Raw genomic sequence first — 22,065 nt, 5'->3', positions numbered from 1 at the left:
CCCTGTACTATAGACTGGACATAACCAGTACGCTTTTTTCAGGCAACTCCTCGGCCATTTAGATGACTCCACTTACAGACTATCTCGTCTGTTCCTTAACCACCCTGGAGGCCAGTTTCAAACCATACCTCCTCCTCAAGCAAAATAACTGGAGTAAGGATTAGCATGGAGCACAAACAACTTAATATGCAGAGGACAGTGGCAGAGAGAGTCCTGTTAAAGTGGGAAAGGTATGGAGAACTGGGATATCTGTGTGGATATTGGTCATGGAATGGGAGTAAATCATCTGCTACAGGACAGTGTCGTCATGAACTGTATAAGAATCCAGGGAGGTATTTCAAGATAAAGACTTGCTAATTGTTTGGAAGAGAAGCAGATCTGAACACTGTAAAGGTAGGTCCATCAGAAAAAAAAAAAAAAAAAAAAAAAAAAAAAAGAATGAAACTTTTGGTGCATGAAAAAGGCAAAGAAACATGAATAAAATATGGGAAATTAAAAAGGCTAGAAGATGAAAAGGGAGAAAACACAGCATCTTGACAGAAGCACAAGGGAAAAAAATCCTATTGGTTCTACTCAAAAGCCAAGGATAGTCTCTGTCAGGTCATACATCCTCTGAATGACCAAAATGTCAGGTCACCTTAGCCTAATTCAGCCCTGAGAAGGAGACCCTTGTTCACCTGGCTGCAGGACTCAGAGCTCACAAGACAGCCAACCACGTGATATAAGAAATACTACAGCACGTCTGGGTTTAAAGCTAATATTGGCATCTTCAGTTGTCAGAGCAGGACAGAGGATGTATCAATCACCCCAGAATGTTTCTCCTATATAGCTCCTAGACGCTTTTTCATATGGAAAAGTACAAATAAGAGTTTAAGCTTCCCTGGCCTAAGTCAGGTGAGGTCACCCAGCAGTCATCCAAATGACTCACCTTAGAAAAAGAAAAATCTGTTTTCAAGTCTTTACATTTCCAACCTTCTCTGCTGTGGGAATCATAAATTAGGCTAACAAACTCATTAGAAAACAGTGAGATCATTAAAATCATTTCTCATCAAACAACAAACAGTTCTGAGAAAAGAAAAAAATTCCAGTCACTTTCAGTACCAGACTGGGCAAATTTAAGGCAGAGATTTGTAGACAATTTTTCTGTATATAAAAGAGATATGACATAGGTCCTGAGAAAGATTTTGTAAGTATTTGCTCGAATGTTTAAGGGAATATGAGGAGGAGTATATAACTGAAGGTCTTGCATGCCTGTTCCAGATGTGGAAGTAAAAATCCTTGCTTGAGAACTTTAGCTGAGAAATACTTAAAATGAAATGGAAGGTCCAAAGTAGACTTTCCGAGTACAGACTGTGTTGGAGCTAGAAGAGAAAACGTGAAGTATGGTTCTCCATACTATAAAACCAAGGTCAGGAGAACCCCTTTTCAGAGGGTAAATACTTTTCATAGAATCATTAAAGTTGGAAAAGACCTCTGAGATCATCTGGTCCAACCATCCCCCTACTACCAATGTCACCCACTAAACCATGTCCCTAAGCACCAGGTGCAACCTTTCCTGGAACACCCCCAGGAACGGTGACGCCACCACTTCCCTGAGCAACCCGTTCCAATGCCTGACTGTTCTTTCTGAGAAGAAATGTCTCCTCATTTCTAACCTAAACCTCCCCTGGCACAACTTAAGGCCTTTCCCTCTAGTCCTATCACTAGTTACCTGTGAGAAGAGGCTGACCCCCAGCTCCCCACACCTTCCTTTCAGATAGTTGTAGAGAGCAATGAGATGTCCCCTAAGCCTCCTTTTCTCTGGACTAAACAACCCCACTTCCCTCAGCCTCCCCTCATAAGACTTGTGTTCTAGGCCCCTCACCAGCTTCGTAGCCCTTCTCTGGACATCTTCAGGGCTTTTATGTCCTTCTTGTAGTGAGGGGCCCAAAACTGAACACAGTACTCGAGGTGCAGCCTCACTAGAGCAGAGTACAGGGGGTGATCACCTCCCTGGACCTGTTGGCCACACTATTTCTAAAACAAGCCAGGATGACATTGGCCTTCTTGGCCACCTGGGCACACTGCTGGCTCATGTTCAGGTGAGCACTGATTAGCACCCCCAAATCCTTTTCCTTTGCACAGCTTTCGAGCCACTCTCCCCCAAGCCTGTAGCACCGCATGGGGTTGTTGTGGCCAAAGTGCAGGACCTGGCACTTAGCCATGTTGAACGTCATCCCATTGGCCTCTGCCCATTGACCCATACTGTCCAGGTCCCTCTGCAGGGCCTCCCCAGCCTCCGACAGATCAACACTCCCCCCCAGCATGGTGTCATCTGCAAACTTACTGAGGGTGCACTCATTTCCCTCATCCAAGTCATCAATAAAGATATTAAAAAGGAGGGGCCCCAACACTGACCCCTGGGGAACATCACTGGTGACCAGTCGCCAGCTGGATCTCACTCCATTCACCACCACTCTGGGCCCAGCCGACCAGACAGTTTTTAACCCAGCCAAGAGCGTACCTATCCAAGCCATGGGCTGCCAGTTTCCCCAGGAGAATACTATGGGAGACCATGTCAAAGGCCTTGCTGAAGTCTAGGTAGACTACATCAACAGCCTTTCCCTCATCCACCAGGTGGGTCACCCAGTCATGGAAGGAGATAAGGTTGGTCAGGCAGGACTTGCCTTTCATGAACCCATGCTCACTGGGCCTGATCCCTCAGTTGTCCTGCACATGCTGTGTGATTGCATTCAAGATGACCTGTTCCATCACCTTTCCTGGCACCGAGGTCAGGCTGACAGGCCTGTAGTTCCCCAGGTCCTCCTTATGACCCTTCTTGTAGATGGGCATCACATTAGCAAGCCTCCAATCCTCTGGGACCTCTCCAGATAACCAGGAACTCTGATAGATGATGGAAAGTGGCCCAGCAATCACATCCACCAACTCCCTCAGCACCCCCAGTCCAGGTGGAGCAGTCATTTTCCATGACTAAGGTCTTCTTTACACCAATAGTTGTTTTTCTTAAATAAGATAATTAACTTCACGGTGACCATATCAATGATTTAATGCTCTCTACTTCTACTGAGTAATTTGAGATGAAGGCCACATTTTACTTTCAGGCTGTTACTGCCATACTTTTTTTGTAGTCATAGACCTAAGATTTATCTGATACTTATTTTCAGTCATTTCCTATATAGTTCCAAGGAACAGATAATGATATATTTTCTGTACTATCACTTGGTAAAACAAGGAGAAGAAAAAGAAGTCTACTAATCAGTAAATAGTAAGTTTCCCAATTATTTCAAATGTTTTAGGTTAAAATCTTAGACCTCTGATAAGGTCTGGTTCAGAAAGTTCCCAGTAGCTAAACTGGGAATACATCTGCTTCCTAGCTCATGTAAATGAAGTTTTTAATAGCTATATGTTAGACTAAGTTTATATTTTTCCAGAAATATTAGAACATTCAGGAAAACACTACGATGTGCCTCACACATCCTACTTGCCTAATACAATTGTTGACAAAAATAATCCTCATTAATTAGTTAAAATGATGTAAACGTGCATATAACCAATTAGAAGGTTTGTTATGAACTTGTTTCTCCACCATCCCACTGTCATGTTCTGAAGGCAATCCACTGAAGCCAACATCTGATGCAATATACTTAATTTTTCTAACAAAGTCTTCTGACAAAATTTAATTATCATAATATGGTGTTAATTTTGACTCAAAATGAAAATCAAAATGTCTGTGTTGTTAATTATTTTGCTGATCCAAAAAAGTAAGGGAAAGTATTTGTCATAAGAATTGGGTAGAGCCAACTACATGAGGACAGATTAAAGGGAGCAAATTCTAATCCGGAAAAAATTCAAGGACCCCAGGGATGAAATTAAGATTAAAAATTCTCTTACCATATTTTAACATATTAGTCTAATCTTGTGGAGAAATGATAGCCATACAGTCAGGGAATGTGCAAGGTTTTACAGTGAGTCAGGAATCAACAGCAACATATACAATTTAAGGAATAACTGGATAGCTCATAATGTTGCAGAAGTTTTGAGGACTCTTGTGAAATACAAATTCAACATTATTTAACAACACCATGCTGTTGCAAAAGAGAAAAACATCATACTGTGCAGTATAAACATGGAGATCATTTACAGCCAACTGATGTAACCCTTCTGCTATTTTTAGCATTGGTAAGGTCTCAGCTGGAGTGTTTTGTCCAGTTTTGGGCATCGTATTTCAAGAAAGATCAGCTGAAGACTCCGGGCAAGAGTAACTACAGTTTTATGAAACATAACACACAAAGCAGGCCTGAGCACTCTCAGGCTGTTTACAACAGAAAAGAGAAAAACAAAGGTGACGTGGTGATTGTCTGCAAATCTTTCAAACACTACTGCAAAGAAAGGCAGGCGATGCTCATGAAGTTCATGGAGAATAGAAAATAAAACAGTAGGCTAAAATACAGCAAGAAGGACTTAAGGTGGGAACAGGACAGACTTTCTCACTGTGAAGCACTGAGGCAGATTGCTCAGGGGAGCAGTAGCACCAGGGCAGAATGAGGGCCAGCTGCTCCCCTGGTGTGGGAAGCCAGCAGCCAAGTGCCATGCCGCAGCTGGCAGGGCAGGGCCTCCCCAGCCAGGGCCTGTCCTGCCACCAACAGCGAGGTAGGGGTGGCTGAGGCCCCAGGGGACAGTGGCCAGGGCCATTCAGGCGACTGATGCCTTCAAGGCCATGGCATGTAGAACTCCATGTGGGAAGGCTGGAGGCCTTCCACAGCAAGTTAGTTAGACCAACTCCTGTCAGGAAGGGCACACCACCGACCCAGCCTTGGGGCAGAAGGAGAGACCGGGTGACTTCTAGGCCTGCCTTCCTTATTTTGACACCTCAAGTTTGATGCCATAAGCCTGCATTATTGAACACCCGCTGTGGCCTGTGGTGATATTCCCTGAGAAAGCCAGGCCTCAGGAAGGCATGCCTTGGTCAGAATGGAAAGATGTCACAGCAGAGCTCTTAAAGGTCCTGCATCAAAGAGCAAGACACATCTTCCCTGCTTCTGGGGCAAATATATTAGAGACTGGTAATTTACATCCGTAGGCTTTCTGTTATATTTATTATTCCATCAGTATTGTTACACTGACTACAGTTTGAATAATCTTCTTTCCCCATGTCCATGAATATTCTACAGAGTTAATAAAAATATAATGGATATGGTGAATACTAATGAATTGTCTGTTTCTATATAGTAGAAAGTAGATTATTTCTTCAGCTGTGCTTCCTTTGGCTCTGAAGACTGATGGTTTTCATACCCAGATCACTTGCTCACCCAAGTCATACCAATGTAGCCAAAGAAAGTCTGAGCATGAATAAATGTCCACGTAAAAAAAATAAAATTACAGTCAGGACACACTTCTGTGAAATTAACTTCCTTCTAGATGTTACAGAAGCAATTATTCGCTGTACTCACACTGTTAATTTTACCTCTATTTTTATAACTTGCAATTATTATGTGCTTCCACTCCCCCACCCCTTCTTTATGGAGCTCTTTTGCTATAATCTTTCCTAACTGTATGCATCAAATGTGTGCTTCAGGCATACAGTTAGTCTCTGATATCACCGATGCTCCCTATATATCTAATCTCTAACCACATCACAGCACACTTCAAAAAAAAAAAAAAAAAAAAAAGCATTCGGGTCTAATTTTGGATTCCTGGAAATTTAGTCTTCTTCTGAATGGAGGCAAAATAGCGTGCTTTCTTCTGCAGTGAATTTTATTTGTGCTTATTTCCAGTGGGAAGCACTGAATCTCTCAGAAGTCTTACTTGCAAATGTGATGAATATTGGACTTTTTTACCGAAGAAAATGAGTGGCTGCAGTTTTTAGCCCTGGCATGTAATCTGATTGAAATGGTAACCTTATTCATACTTTGTTGTATATTGTGATTTTGAGTTAATGTCTGTGTTAAAATTGGAGACAGAATAATAATGAATTTTAACAGTCTCACTGACTAACCCAGCCATTGGTTCTTGTCAGTTGGAATTTTTTTTTTCTTAATAAGAAGGGAATTAGTTTAACTATATTCTTTCAGTGATCTATGGAGTCAGAATATGTGTAGTAGACTCCTTTTCAATTTTTACCTTTGTAGACAATTCAAAACAGATTAAACACTGGGGAAGTTAGCTGTAAGCCTCATCAAATGACTTGCTAAAGATGCTTTTGCAGCGCTATGCCTCAGCTGCGAGGGTAAGCCCAGAACAGTCCCTTGCTTCCAGCATTGCTCAGCGAGTCTGACATGAGAAATATCCTGGCTCTGTCTTGCTATTCCTTACACATTCTGATTTTGTGTAGTTAATTTAGATGACTGGAACAAACTTCTTATGTCAAAGGAAACAGATCAGCATCTTTTCACCACTAGCTAATATTCAGACAATGTCTGTCAAAGAAAACCAAGAATGTGAGGGAAACTTGGTACCTTAACATGCGTTTTCAATTCATGTTTTCCTGACTAAGAAAACCAGAGGGCACACAGTGGTTTTGGATCTAATAGCAATTGATAGTCCTTTTTGTATGGGAAGCAGATTGCAGCCTTCTCTCACAACCTTGAGGAAAGCTATCAGGCAATGCTGCCAATCCAGCAAATACAGTCACATATTTCCGTATGGGTCACCTAGATATTTCTCACAGCACTAAATGCTTTGTCATAGATAAAGGAAAATGGATCTGCAGATCTCAGAAAGGCCCTCTCTCATCCCAAATACCAGTGCTGAGTAAGCGTTTACATATTGAAGACTGCATTGTTCTGTAATTCACACATGGAGCCAAACTGGTGGATTAGCAGAGTATTGGTTATGGCACCTATATTGGTGCTGTGCGAACAGCCTATGCATTTTCAAAGGTCATGTTGATATCACAGTACGTTTTATATTTAGTAGAGCAGTAAATAAGTAGTGTCATGAAGTTTCAGCAAAAATTACTGTTTTCATACATAACTCTTTCACTAATAAAACATTATTCCTGTAAGTAAAAGTACCTGTGAAGACAATTTTTTAGAGTGTATGAAATGTCAGAGGAATTGTCCTAACGTTACTGCAACAAACTTTGGCATTGATTTATCTTAAGGAAATAATGAGTCACTTTGTGCTGCTCATACTATTCTCTGTTCACATGGCACCACCTTGTGGGATTCAAAAATCATGCAACAGTACTTAGTGGAGCACAATATTCTTGATAATCTGGGTTTTTATTTAAAACATCATCAGCTCAAAAAGGTCAAAACATTTTGAATCTTAGTGATGTTTCTTTTCTTTTCTTTTCTTTTCTTTTCTTTTCTTTTCTTTTCTTTTCTTTTCTTTTCTTTTCTTTTCTTTTCTTTTCTTTTCTTTTCTTTTCTTTTCTTTTCTTTTCTTTTCTTTTCTTTTCTTTTCTTTTCTTTTCTTTTCTTTTCTTTTCTTTTCTTTTCTTTTCTTTTCTTCTCTTTTCTTCTCTTTTCTCTTTTCTCTTTTCTTTTCTTTTCCTTTCCTTTCCTTTTCCTTTTCCTTTTCCTTTTTTTTTCTCTTCTTTTTATTCCCTTCCCTTCCCTTCCCTTCCCTTCCCTTCCCTTCCCTTCCCTTCCCTTCCCTTCCCTTCCCTTCCCTTCCCTTCCCTTCCCTTCCCTTCCCTTCCCTTCCCTTCCCTTCCCTTCCCTTCCCTTCCCTTCCCTTCCCTTCCCTTCCCTTCCCTTCCCTTCCCTTTTTTCCTTTCTTTTTCTCTTTTCTCTCTTCTCTTTTCTCTTTTCTCTCTTCTCTTTTCTATTTTCTTTCTCTTTTCTTTTCTCATTGTATTTACTTATTAGGAGGGAAGAAATTCATGGGTAGCATACTCATTCACTCCAAAGACCTCACAAAATCAAAATTTGATGTCAGGCCTTATGAAACACACAGGCCATGGCTCTTTCATATAGCAGCTCCTGCTTCAGCTTTCGATAAGTTTGATTAAACTAAAGCATATCTTTCATTAACACTGATTGAAAATTGACTAGACCATTATGCAGATTACTCTAAAACCTGTTCTGAAATTGGAGACCTACACACCTTCTTCCAAAGGACTAGGTGTATACTCCCCTGAAAAAAGAACCCATGACATACAGCCATTCATCCAGCCCTGCTGACAGTTCTGTGCAGAAAACCTAAACTGGGCTCTCTGTTCCACGAACAGTTGAATGTTCTCATCAGAAACATCCTTTTGGCCAGCTGACAGGGTTTTCTGATAAGGAGGCTTCTGCATGCCCCATTTTGCAGCATCCAATTCTATCCATGTATTGCAGAGGGAATCTGACTGAGGATCCCTCTGAGTGGGAGACTACCCAAAGTCAGGTTTTGCAGTTTTGAATGTGAGGCTACTTTATAGACTCACCTCTAAGTGACTTGCCATAAATGACTTTGGCCCAAGGATCTCAAGTCCTCAGTGCTGCATCCAATAGGCAATGCTTATTTTCCTAAAAAGATAGAGGTACCATGTAACTTCTCCCTCCCAAAGGCAATCTATTTACACTCTCTTTCTCAGAAAGTATAGGACATTGAAGCTACACAATAAAAAATATTTACAGCTCCAGAATCAATTTTGGAAATACAGATAAATATTGTTTATATTGCATCTTGGGCTGGCATTCTCTGTCAGATATCCTATAAAAAGGAGTCCCCCAGCTGTTTAGGGAAATCAGATATATATATATAATATATATGTATATATATGTATATATATATATAAGTATACATAAAAGTGTGCATATATGTTTGGTTTTTTTTTCAAATCAGTAGAGAATAATCCAGTTCTGTGCACTTTTCTTCTTTGTTGCTTACCCCCAAAACTGCCAAGAAGCTCTGAGAGGAATGGAGGTAATTAATGACGCATAATGCACAGCCTTGGCAAATCTGGGCTGAATCTCTGCTCTGATCCTAAGGTTATAGGTCAGCCCATGTCCTTGATATTAATGCCACTATTAATAAAGACTTCATTATAGCCATGTATCTACTCGTTTGTTTTCTTGTATCTACTCATTTGTCTTCTTGTAAAAAGCAAATTAGAAGAACAAGAGTATATGGAAAAAGTAGCGCTCCGTATCTGTACCATAGCCTTTGAGGAAACCTTGGCCATGAGAAAAATAACATGCCAAGAACTCATAGATTGCCACACAGTTTGTATTCCCAAGGGCTGAGTGAATTCAGCCTCAGACACATCCAAAATAGTACCTCTGGAAGTGTTTGGGAATGTCAGTTATCTGGCAAACAGGGGAAAAAAAAAAAAAAAAAAAAAAAAAGGAAAAAAAAATTGGTTTAATGGAATGAAAACGTAATGCAATTTTCTGTCTTAAAGAGAGTTTGATCATAAGCACAAACAGCAATATAATATTATGTATGAATGCGGAACTTGACATTGAATTATTTCAGTATATAAGATGAAGGATAAAGTATTTTTTATCCTAATTTTACAATAACACTCGGACAGGTCCAGAGATACTAATTGCTTCAGTGAAGGAAGCCAGAAATAGTATCTACCTCTTCTGATACCTAACCCATGCTCGGAAGACATTGCTACCAACTCTCATAGTCTTACCCTGAGCCTCATGTCAGCTTGTCTGTTTTTTTGAAGAATTATCTCCTGGAAGTCTTTGACTTCATGAGAACTTTAACTTTTAATGAAATTTTCTCATATTTGTGGTTGCATTTTTATTTATAAGGCAATTTTACTATTTCATCCATAATTCTGAAATGGTTCAGTTGACAAGAATGCATCTTGGGATCCTCCTATATTAATTTTTATTTTGATGACAAAAAAATGAGCGTTATTGTATATGTCTTCAAATAGTATGTCAAAACAAAGACAATGCAATTGTGGTTTGGAGGATTCCTTTTTTATATATGTTAGCTGTTCCTAAACAATTCAGGATAATTCAGGAATAGTCAGCATGGATTCACCAAGGGGAACTCATGTTTGACCAATCTGCTGTCCTTCTATGATGAGATGACTGGCCGGGTAGATGAGGGGAGAGTGGTGGATGTGGTCTACCTTGGCTTCATCATGGCTTTTGACGCTGTCTCCCATAACATCCTCTTAAACAAGCTCAGGCGCGCGGCCTATATGACTGGACCGTGATGTGGATTGGCAATTGGCTTGGCAACAGAGCTCAGAGAGTTGTGTCAGGTGGTGCGGAATCTAGTTGGAGGCCTGTAGCTAGCGGTGTCCCCCAGGGGTCAGTACTGAGTCGAGTGTTGTTCAACATTCATCAACGACCAGGACGAAGGAACAGAGTGCACCCTCAGCGAGTTTGCTGACAACGCAAAGCTCGTGAGGCCTGGTGAGGCCGCGCCTGGAGTATTGTGTCCAGTTCTGGGCTCCCCAGTACAAGAGGGACATAGAACTACTTCAGCGAGACCAGAGGAGGGCTACTAAGATGATTATAGGCCTGGAACTTGCCGTACCAGCACAGGCTGAGAGAACTGGGCCTGTTTAGCCTGGAAAAGAGACTGAGGGGAGACCTCATCAATGCGTATAAATATCTGAGGGAGGATGTTGAGAGGATGGAGCTGGTCTCTTTTCAGTTTTGCCCAGCAACAGGATGAGAGGCAACGGGCACAAACTAAAGAACAGGAGGTTCCGGCTGAATATGAGGGGGCACTTCTTTACTGTGAGGGTGACACAACACAGGTTTCCCAGAGAGGTTGTGGAGTCTCCTTCTCTGGAGATACTCAAAACCCGCCTGGATGCCGCCATCTTGCGCAACGTACTCTAGGTGATCCTGCTTGGCAGGGGGGTGGACTAGATGATCTTAAAAGGTCCCTTCCAACCTCGGCCATTCTGTGATTCTGTGATTATTTTAATCACCACACTCATATCCATCAGTTCAATGAGGAATCACCCATGAAGTTCCATAAACATCCTGAAGAAAAAAGTATATCAATGTTTCTGGCACTGGTTGGGTAGTTGCCATACGTCTGAGTTCTTTTAATCTTCTATTTTGTTAGTTTATATTCTTTACTTCAGCAAAATTGAAAGAGGACTTCATGTGTTTTCTTCTTATAGTGATCTTCCTGTTTTAACATTTTCAAAGCAAAATAATAATAATAATAATGAAGCTGTCCCAAAATCCTTCCAGGAAACCTTTTTTTTTGACAAGATAACTAAATTCACAACACAGTTTTACTCAGTTCAGCACAGTTCCAGTGCAAATATAGTAATACCTGATAACAATTTACACATTGGGAGAGCACAGATGTTGAATATGCACCTCTTCTACAGTACTCTTAATAACACAGTACTGTAATTACATTTTCAGCCTGAGTAAGCGTAATTGCTTTATATGCTGTTTTCAGGTCTGTTTATTCAGTTAACAAAACTGAATATATGTGGAATACTAACATATTAGCTTGTGCGAAACCTGGCTGAGGCACTGTCTGTCCTTTACAACCTACGTACAGGGTTGTTTTAAGGGAAGATTTGGCACTAGCTGGAGAGCAAAGGCCTGATATATGCCAAACGTCAGCGGTTCCCTTTGACTTTCCACCACCACGTTTAACACATTTGTGCTGCTAAGGCCGAGCTGAGGCCGTAAGGCACTTGTATGAGGCACTTTTCCCTCAGGGGGCGCTGCGCACCCCCTCAAAGCTCGTTCCTCGGGGTATTTTGTGGGCGCACACAGCCCCCACCCGGCAGGACGTGCTGCCAAACTAGCCCTAAATGCCCAGCGGGCGCCCCGAGGGGCACCCCCGGCTGCGTGAATCGCCCTGCCGCCCCCAGCCGGCCGCCGACGGTTCTGAGGCGAGCGGCGGGGCGGGGCCGCGAAGTCCTTCAGCGGAGGGCGGGCCCGCGGCGCGGCCACACCCCAACGGCCGCCTCCGCTTCCCCATTGGCTCCTCCGCCGCCCGTCTCCGCCAATCCCCGCGCAGACCCTCCCCGCACAGACCCTCCCTCCCTCCTTCCCGCGCCCGAGAAGCGGCCGGGCGGGGCGGGGCGGGGCGGGGCTAACGCTCCTTAGGCCCCGCCCCTCGGCCAACGGCCGGGGCCGGGGCCGGGGCCATGGCGAGGGCGGGAGCCGCGCGGCCCTGCAAGGTGCGGGCGGGAGCCGGGGCCGTCCCGTCCCGTCCCGTCCCGTCCCGGGACCCTCAGGGAGAGCGGGCGGGCGGGCGGGGGTGTCCTGCTGAGGGCCCTGCGGGGAGCGCTGCTTTCGGGCAGCCCTTCCCTGTTGCGGAGGTGTTCCGTGAAAACGAAAGCACGTTTCTGTACTCGGCAGGTGCTGTCCTCTGGGAGGCACGCGGGAGCAGCGAGGGTACCGAGCGGAAGGAAGCGGTAAGGCTCGGGTCAGGGTTGGTGTCTGAGCTTGAGTGCGTGAGCATCTGGGGGCCTTGTACCTGCTGTACCTATCAACCAGCCAGAAATCCTGTGTGTGTATCAGTAAAGGTGCCTGGCTCGAAGGCAGTGCAACCGGGTCCTGAGCAGCCTGTGGGCAGACAGACCCAACCTGAGCAGAAGGCTTGCCTGGGGAAATACAGCCTTAATTCTGTCCATACGTTATATTTATGAAAAACTGAATCCATATAGTTACTAGTCTCATATAAGTGTTAGGACTAAATTCTCCTTGGACGTAAGTTGTTAGTATCTGTTCAGTGCTTCTGCTGCAGCAGTAGAGTTTGCAAAAAGAAAAAGGTATTTGTTTATATATTGGGTATATTGTTTGTATATATATATATGTGTGTATATTATATATATGTACATATCATATTGAATGGCCTGGGTTGGAAGGGAGCTCAAAGACCATCCAGTTCCAACCCCCTGCCATAGGCAGGGCTGCCACCCGCTACATCAGGTTGCTCAGGGCCTCGTCCAACCTGGTCTTGAACACCTCCAGGGATGGGGCATCCACAACCTCTCTGGGCAAAAAGTAATCTGTTGACAAAAGAATTTTTGGTTTGCTGTTATTGAATAAAAGTAACTTTTTACTTTGTATGCTAAGGAGGTAATATGAACAGTGAATTTAACTCTTTCAGGTTTGGATTAAGAAAAGAATGTCATCCTGATGTGGAGGCTGGATACTCTCTCTATTCCACTGATTCTGATGACCAGGTAGTCGAGTGACTTTTTAATACAGTCATCTATGTTATCTAGAGAGAATGGAAGCTGGAATACCTGGAAAAAAAAAACTCAACACATTAATTTAGATACTACTGCATCTCGACTAGAAATAGCTCCTGCAAAGCCAGCAAGAGGGTCTGTACTGCATGTTGCAGATGCATGCAAGTTGGCTTTGTGTGCATTTTGACTATTGACAGAGCTTATTAAGGCACAATGTACATTTTGCAAACGTAATTATGCTGTTTATGCTGCCAGAACTATAGCTATGTTTGTTAGGTTGTGTGCCAGAAAAAATGAGTTGCATGCTGCAGCAATATTTTCTGTGCAGTGCTGAATCAATTATATCCGAACTGAAAGTATGCTGTAGATAATAGCTTAACTGTACCTGGAAATAACAATTAAAAAAAAAAACACACACACCTGCAATTACTGAAACAAATGGACATGCATGCAACAACACAATATATGTATTTTTTTCAAAAATTGCATGTTTGCTAATTTTCATATAATTGTGAAGTAATACATGGGAAATCAAGCGTTTTTGCTGATGATCAGGTGTTGTTTTTTTGGGTAATAGTGGGGAACAGTCTTCTCTAAAATGGTGTCTTGTTTTACTGATACTCATTTTCTGACCACAGTATTCTTTGTGCAGGTTGATACTATTCATAATGGACTTGACCGTTGTGCAACTTTACTGAAGAATATTTTACAAAATGAGGCTACAGGTTGTACCTATTTAAAATTTAAGTTACATTTTTAGTTTTTGTAGTACTGTTTTGGTTTGTTTTGTTGACCAGCTTTTGTTTCAAATAATAATAGGAAGGGAGACTAACCATAAACAATCTGGGAAAACAACTTTTGTTAAATTTACTTCCAAGCCTTCGCTAACTAAAGCGAGTACATCCAATAAGAAGGGGCTGAAAAAGAACATTACTGCTGCACACATCCGAAAAGAAATTGGTAAGCAAATTTTCTGGGGCTTGCTTTTTTCTCAAACAATAATGAGAGACTCCTGAACCTCTTGAGGAGATGTAATAAGGCTTCAGATAATTGTATTTTGTTGTAGGTTGATCCAGGGCTAGATCTGCAAAGGATATAGACATTACTCATTACCTTTGGAAACCTTAAATGCTTTAGCAATTACTGAAACTCTCAGATGTTTGAGCTTCATGTAGAAAAAAGAAAGTTAGGTGGGTTTACAAATACCAGCATCATAAGAGTTTAGCCATTAGGAAATACAAAAAAGGATGATAATATGATAATACCCATGCAGCTTTTGTCTTGGAGAGTGAAGTGTTACTGTGCTTAGTCTTATTTAGGATACAGAGCTATAGATTGTCCAGGAGTTAGTCATCTAGCTATGCTTTTCTTATAGATCAGTTTCTAGAAACAGGAAAGTATTGGAATACGTAATAGCAATTCAAATGGTTTAGGGTCCAGAGCACTGGAATGGATAGCAAGTCAAAGTTCTCTAGGCTGAGTCACTGTTACTTGAAATAATTCATGTTTTTGTTAGCATTTCTTCCTCTCTCCACTCCATTTCTTTTGTGTGATTTCTAATCCGTTAGACAGGTGGGACCTGTGAACTTGGTATATAGCAGAATGACTCTTCTGTCAATTATAGAAGATGGGCACCTAGTTCATGTCTTTCCAGCACTGGAAGAATATGTAATTTCAATTATACCCAACACGAGAAAATTATATTTGGAGAGCGCTTGGTATGTGTTATTTCCAGTAGCCTAAAGGTTTAGGAAACAGCTTAGCAGAGATGTTACGAGTAGCGTTTTAGAACTTTATATAGGATTAAATCTCTTTGCTTCTTTCAAGGACAGCAGTCTATCCAACTGGGTTAGTTTGCTCTATCTAGGGAAATAATAAAAAAAAAAACTAAGATGAATTAATTTGCTGCTTATTAAATCTGACTAGGATCTTAGGCCATAAGATCTTTTATATGTCAAAGAAACCTACCAGTGTGCCTGATGACGCAATGTGTTTGTGTAGGTCAAGATCTTCAACTTCAACTGAGTTTTTTGATCTTTTTCTCTAGTGCAAATATCAAATAAGAAACTTGCCTCATCTACCACACCATCTGCGGAGAAAGAACTTTCCAGTGCACAACAGAATCAGCCGGTTCCACCAAATCATATGCCTTGCAGTCAACAGTCTCCTGTGGTGCATCAGAAACTGTGTGAACGTTTGCAAACTCAGATGTCTCTGGTAACTGGCCAGCCACCGCAAAACAGTAACCAAATTCCTACTGTAACTCCTTTTCCTACCTCGGATCATGGTTAGTAGAACTATTAATGTAGGGCTTGCTATTTTACTCTGAATTCTGTGCAGAATTGCCCTGATCTATGAAACCATTGTTTTCCTTCAGGATATCAAAATGTTACAGCATTTAATTATCGACTACCTACCTCCACAGTAGATCTGTCCCTACAGTGTGCAGCTAATCCCTTATCTACTCAATCAGTAAGTAAAAGTTTGATTTGAACTATTAATAAGCATTTTAAATGAGCAATAACTATTTATTTATACATTTATTTGTTTTTTTATTGGGTTTATATAATTTGTTTCCTTAAGAAAAAAATGTACATATTTCAACATATACTGATTAACAGAATAAATAATGACAGGAAATACTGCTATTTAAAATGTTTTATACATAGACACTGATGAATGAAGTTGGAGGCGTTACAAATGGCTGATTGTTTCTCTGTGGTGAATTCTGTAATATACAGCAAGCATGAAAAGTGCAGGGAATTATTCGTTACTGTTAATAATTATATTCTCAGTCATGTGCATTAGGGTCACTAAACAATTCCTGATTAAAGAAATCATCTGATATGTACCTTTTCCCCACCAATGATCAACTTGCATATTTCTTCAGATACTGTGTTGTATCTTAGAGCCATATTTTAAACGGCTTGTGTGTTTCAGGGCATAAAATAAAACTAATGGAGAGTACCAACTGCCACCTTGGGAAATTGTATGTGCTTGCACCTTAAGACTGTAAGACTGTAGACTTATCTTCCACCTGCAGGCAGTCCATGTATAGTTAGTGCTAACCCTGACTCTTTAAAAATTCATCAACTTAAAATATTGAAATGTAACAGCATTGTCCTTTTTTTTTTTCTTTTTTCCCGTTCTGGTTTGCTTTCAAGGAATGTGTACTTACAAAGCAAAAAACAACAGCAACAAAACTGCTGCTGAGGTTTTTTTCTTCAATAACAACTGAGAATGACTGTGCTTTATGTTACCTATAATATTTAAGGTAAAGATAATGTAAACCAGATTTACACGTGAATTATTCAAAGTATGCTGGAAAATTTATGCAATTAAGGAGTTTGAGATGTAGTTATTTTTATAAAATGCAAAGAATGATCAAGACTACAGTGAGTGAGACAAGTTTTTTGTTGTTGTTGTGTTTTAAACATTTGAAAAACCTCCATGTTAATTTTCTGTTCAATATGAATCTTCTTCATGCAGGATGTTCCTGTAAATAGTGGCAATGAATACGTGGCACAGACAAGAGGAACTGTGGCTTTCCCTGTAGTTTCTAATTCTACTACTCCACAAACGCAGTCTGCCAGTGCTCTTCCTGGTGTGATGCCCTGTATAGCATCAGGTGCATCACGTAACTCTACGGTGCCTACATTCACCCCATCATCTGTTGGCAGAGAGATGACCCGAAGCCATGAGCAGCAGCGTAAAGAAGCAGACCTGATAAGATGCATACAAGCTCACCTGTCCCTGTTACAATTGCATGAAATGCCAAATGGCAGGACTGATCAGAAGCACTGTCATCATTGTCCAGCAACACAAAATGTCTCAACGAACAGAGAGGAGGACACTTTTGAAGAACTCAGTGAAGAAGACGACTTGAATGTACTTGATGTAGCCCCAGTGAGAGATACAAGTTGCCAGAGAAGTTTTGTAAGGAAAGATCTAAAACAGAGACAGGAAAGCCCAGAAAAAACAGCCCATAAGGTTAAGACAGTGAAATACCTCTTGGGAGAGCTCCGAGCACTGATAACAGATCAAGGTAAGACATTGCAGTAGAGCGATTACGTAAAAATAACAGAAAAACTGCATAAAATGAGCAAGCACTTCATTTTCAGGAAGATGTGTGACATCTCGGGTAGGTTTTCCACAACTTTAAGTCCTTCGTGTTTCACTGTGGAGAAGAATTGTTATTTTTTGGAGTATTTTAACATCATTGTAACAGCTAGGATAAAGATAGCTCTCATTTCATATACAGTGTTTTCCCCTCAGAAAGAGAGCGGTGTAGACAGATTGCAACATCAATCCCACCAGGGTTAGTTAGATAGGATTTATCAAGATCCAGAAGTGTAGTTCTCGTAGTCAAGCTTTAAAGTTTTAAATAAATAAAGATAGGTGGTCAGAATAAATCAGGTTTTCTTTAAATGTAGATTAGATACTATTGCATCAGTTTGACTGTCCCATTACAGGTTTTTCTGTGTCTTTTTCCCTGCCTTCTGCAGATGATTCAGAGATGTTAAGGTTGATGAATGAAATTGAAGACTGCATATCGTTGCTCCCAGCTGTAGTGGGAAGTACAAATGTACAAACCGAAATAGCACTAGCTTTACAGCCTCTCAGAAGTGAAAATGCGCAGCTGCGTAGGTTAGTAACTGTTTGGTGATTCTGTATTTACAGCAAAAACACCTAAAGTATTCTTAATTGGTCTGTTCTAAATTACACGTTTTAGCATTGTTGTGTTCTAAGTGTTGCAGCCCTTTCATCTTTGTCTATATTATATATTACCAAGAGTGTTGGTAAGGCTTTGTTTAATTAATGCGTAGCCACTGAAGCAAGATGTCAGTTAATACTGGTGTTTTATTAGCATCAGTTACGTCACGACTGGGACTTTGTCTAGGTGGGATCAGCATATCATCTTGTCTGAAGACTACAGTATTAACATAATTAGTGTGCTCTTTATTCCTTTTGTAGTGTATTCTTAGATGTAGAAATAACACTCATTTCAGAGGAGCTTTCAGTTACATAACCGGGTAACACTTCACTTCAGAGCAGAGGGAAATATGTTTACCAGACTTTGCAAAGGGTCTTTTGTGTTGAAGAGAGATTGGAATGCAAGAAAAACACATTAATAAAACTTTCTCATATTTCTAAAATATTGTGACATTTTATTCTTACCAAACTAATTTAAAATGCATTGTTTTGGGACTTATTTTGAACTTTCTGACTATGCACTTTTTCATGATTCACATTTAGGAGACTAAGAATATTAAACCAGCAACTCGGGGAACGAGAGAGAAATGAGAAGACATCTGGACAGAGCTGCAACTATGAATGTAAAGTACTAATAGATAATGATGTTTATTAGGAGCATTTTTGTTAAGGCTTTGTTTAAAGAGATACACATAATAAAGATACAGGTATATAAATAAAAAATAACACTACATACTTTGGCCTTTAATGACAACTGAACTAAGCGTTGAGGATCTAGTCACGCAACTGCATTTGTATGGCTTGTTGTGCCTGCTTAGGTTACAGGGACATGAAGGATTCAGCTCCAGAACAGATTATTTTACCTTATGTCCTCTTACAATGAGAATGACAATTAGCTAAGAAGAAAGCTTGCAGTTTATCTCCCTGCCTCAAAAAAAAAAAAAAAAATCAGTAACCAAAATTATGAGCATTTCGTAAAATCAGTTCAGTGTATAAGTCCAAACTGTACCACACAAGACACTTAACTTCATATGTTTTACTTTTTGGTAGTAGTTTCTTTGCAGTCCTTGAACATGATGCTTCAGACTCAATTGAAAGAATCACTGAAAGGCATTGAGTTGCTGCAGGCTAAAAATGAAGAGCTACTTAAAATAATAGAAAATCAGAAGGAAGAAAATAAACATCTTACAAAAGATATTCAAGATAAAGAAAAGGAATTGCTTGAAAACAAACAGCAATATGATATTCATTCTACCAAGCTCAAGATTGGTAAGTGTTTTGAAATTGTTCTTCATTTGGTGTTTTAAAATTTGAAAAATTTTAAAATTCTTCTTGGGATTTTAGAGGTGGAGGAGGCATTAGCAAATGTGAAGAGCCTTCAGTTTAACCTGGAAGCTTCTGAGAAGGAAAATAAGATTTTGGGCATAACATTACGCCAGCGTGATGCAGAAGTTAACAGACTACGTGAGTTAACCAGGTACTGTTGGCTAAGTGTTATTTTGGCCTCTTGACGTCACTTTTCTTTTCCTCCGTACTTTAAGTTATTGTAATCTTTAGTGCTACACTAGTATCTTTGAGGTAGGCTAAAGCCTCTCTTGCTGCACACTGTTTGCTACCATAGTGGTATAACTTTATTAAAACAGAGTTGTCTTGTTCCATGATGTTAGTCGTCTTTAAAGTGCAATGCTACCTGACGTAACTTGTGCAAAGTCTTAACTCTTGTAGCAGGCTGCAAGTAAGGAGCTGGTTGGGTAGCGCATGGACCTGAAAACCTACTGATACTTCCCTTGAAGCCGTAGAATTAGGAAGTTAACTTTTGAACTGAATTAAGGAGGGATTTCTCTTTTCCCCTTAGAAAATCAGAAATCAAACTCTTATGAAAAGAACTGGCAGAAAGATCAGTCTTCAAGTCTCCCACAGCGAGCTCTTCTTGTGGGAATGAGCAGTCCCTCATCTAATTGTACATACGCTTGAATTAGATTATGCTTAAGTTTTAATGAAAGGTGAGGGTAGGAACTCTTAGATCCCCTGAAGGAATGTTGCATTACTCACCAATTTTTTTAAAAAAATGTTACTGTGAATTTATTTCATCATCATGTTCTATGAATCTGGTGACAAGCTAAGAGGCTCACAAATGTTTTTAAACATCCAGAGTGGCATGTGCATAAAATTTGTGTGGACATGATGTGCGGAGGAAGATAAACTGTTATCTGTCTTGTTTTTAGGTGATATTGATTGAAATGGTGGAGTGTTTTTAATCGTTATTTTTATCTTTAGTAGACATTCAGATACATTATGCTTTTCTGTAGCTGTTAAATACTGACCACCAGATGGTAGTATAATAATGTCTTATTATTGCATGTTTATATAAATATGCTGGATAATATATATATTAGGATTAAGTGTTCATTTTTTGATACAGAAAACAGAAAATTAGAAAATTTGTTTTTTTTTTTCTTTAGAAGCAATAGAATAATTTGGAAAAACTTTCTCTGATTTTGATAGTTGTTTCTATATGCTTTATAATAGTTTCTTGACATCTATTTATTTTGTAGTACTCAAAGCAGGTAAATCAGGAATAATCTGAATAACTTCAGTGTGTTGTGCTAGGTGCATTTCTCTGAGGCAAAGAATGAAATTGAAGGAACTTGCAATTGGTTCACATCTATATTAGTATTTTATGTATGTAGAAAGAATTATGTATGTAGAAAGAATTGTAACTTTGCTGTCGTCTGATAAATCTGATTTTATTTTATATAAAAGTTTTTGAAAAATAGTTGCCGAAAATATAGTTAACCTGCTGCATTTATCTTATCTTAACAGAACTTTGCAGGGCAGTATGGCCAAACTTCTGTCAGACCTCACAGCAGACAACATTAAACCCAGATCTGAAAAAGGTCTCTCAAAGTCCCTTTTGGAAGACTACGAGAAACAGATGCAGTCTGATCCATTTCCTGGGAGTACTTCAGTAATGACTTACCTTAAAAAATTAGAAATGGATCATATTTTGACAGATACAGAACTTCAATTTTCAAATAAAAACGGAGAATTGCAAATGCTAAATCTAGCCTATGAAAAGTTTGCTGCTGAAGAAAATAATATAAACCATACATTCTCAGAAGAAAGAACATCGGCTTCCAGAATATTGCCAACCTTACTGAAGCAAGATGCAGAAACAGTTAGTGATTCTGGGACTTTAGTAGACGAACAAAGCAAGTTGGATGAGACTGTTTACATTCCATTGACTAGCAGTGCCTCTAAAAAACAGGTCGTCTCTGGAAGAACTGATGGACTACACGATACTAGAGGGGCTTGTAAGATGTTAGACTTCAACTGTGAGCTGTCAAACGCTTTGCAGCAGAATAGATGTGAAATGTCAAAGGATCCGACTATTCTGGATAAATTAAGAGCCGGGTACAGCATGAAAAAGACTATGGAAAACACACTTGAAGTTACAGGGGATAAGGTGAAGCCAGGAGACGAAGTCCAAGTGAAGCCAAAAGGCGCTCCAAGTGGAGCTGCAAAAGACTGTACAGACAAACCAGGCCAAATTCAGCCACGTGTTCCGATGCCATTTCAGAAAGAGTTTCCTAAGAAACGAGGCAATGAAGTAACTGATACTAGTTTTATTTCATTTGATGATATATCAGGGAAGTCTGAATGGAGTGCATCCTCTTTTTCGACATTTACTTCTCGAGATGAAGAGGACTTTAAGAATGGCTTAGCAGCGTTGGATGCCAACATAGCTAGGTTACAAAGAACTCTGCAAAATACCATTATGAAACAATGACTCTGAGGAAACAAAATAGGATGTGCTTGTTCAGATAATTTAGTGTGTGTTTTTTCTGAGGTGTTTTAATAAGTATGGTACCGATAGTAGTATTTGTATTTTTTGTATGAATTGAGTTCCTAGCTGTTTAAATTATGAATGGAATTTGTTCCTCATTAAATTATGGTGCTGCTTCCCTTGATGTATATAACTTCAAATAACTGGCATAAATTCATTTTTTTTTAAATTGATGACTTAGGTTTATACCCTTTAACTGCAAAATCTAATTCTTAGCACAGTCTTTGATAACTCTAATAAATTAATGCACTGTTGGCAGTATTTTTTCCTATTAAATGATGAAAGTACACAATTGATTTCTGTGCTTTCCTTAAGTAGAAGGAACAGCATTAAGAGATGCATTTGAAGTCAACTGCAAATGTGATAAAATTAAGAGAAATTTTGATTTAATAATAATTTGACATGTATAAAATAAGAT

The 22,065-nt window shown here is 39.9% G+C and overlaps 1 protein-coding gene across 2 annotated transcripts; it reads left to right on the top strand.

Annotated features, from left to right (window-relative positions):
- Window positions 1-11,942: 11,942 nt before the first annotated feature.
- Window positions 11,943-22,059, top strand: CCDC14 (coiled-coil domain containing 14). 2 transcript variants are annotated; one of them, XM_083841341.1, is made up of 13 exons: window positions 11,943-12,067; window positions 12,249-12,304; window positions 13,003-13,078; window positions 13,740-13,812; window positions 13,907-14,047; window positions 15,135-15,374; window positions 15,465-15,559; window positions 16,577-17,132; window positions 17,593-17,734; window positions 18,344-18,423; window positions 18,854-19,069; window positions 19,145-19,277; window positions 20,624-22,059. In XM_083841341.1, exons 1-13 carry the CDS (start codon window positions 12,035-12,037, stop codon window positions 21,588-21,590), a joined length of 2,808 nt encoding a protein of 935 aa, XP_083697467.1. In that variant the 5' UTR covers window positions 11,943-12,034; the 3' UTR covers window positions 21,591-22,059. The 2 variants fall into 2 exon arrangements, with proteins under 2 accessions (XP_083697467.1, XP_083697466.1); XM_083841340.1 differs by having other exon boundaries at window positions 11,950-12,067; window positions 18,851-19,069.
- The last annotated feature ends 6 nt before the right edge of the window (window positions 22,060-22,065 follow it).

This window comes from Anser anser (genome assembly GCF_964211835.1).
Source record: "Anser anser genome assembly, chromosome: 6".
NCBI lineage: Eukaryota > Metazoa > Chordata > Aves > Anseriformes > Anatidae > Anser > Anser anser.
This window is presented reverse-complemented; position numbering and strand designations above follow the sequence as displayed.

Coding starts and splice junctions, on each gene's coding strand:
- CCDC14 (XM_083841340.1), top strand. CDS start 12,035: ATGGCGAGGGCGGGAGCCGCGCGGCCCTGCAAG. Junction 17,735..18,343: donor GAAAATGCGCAGCTGCGTAG/GTTAGTAACTGT, acceptor ATTCACATTTAG/GAGACTAAGAATATTAAACC. Junction 18,424..18,850: donor ACAGAGCTGCAACTATGAAT/GTAAAGTACTAA, acceptor ACTTTTTGGTAG/TAGTTTCTTTGCAGTCCTTG.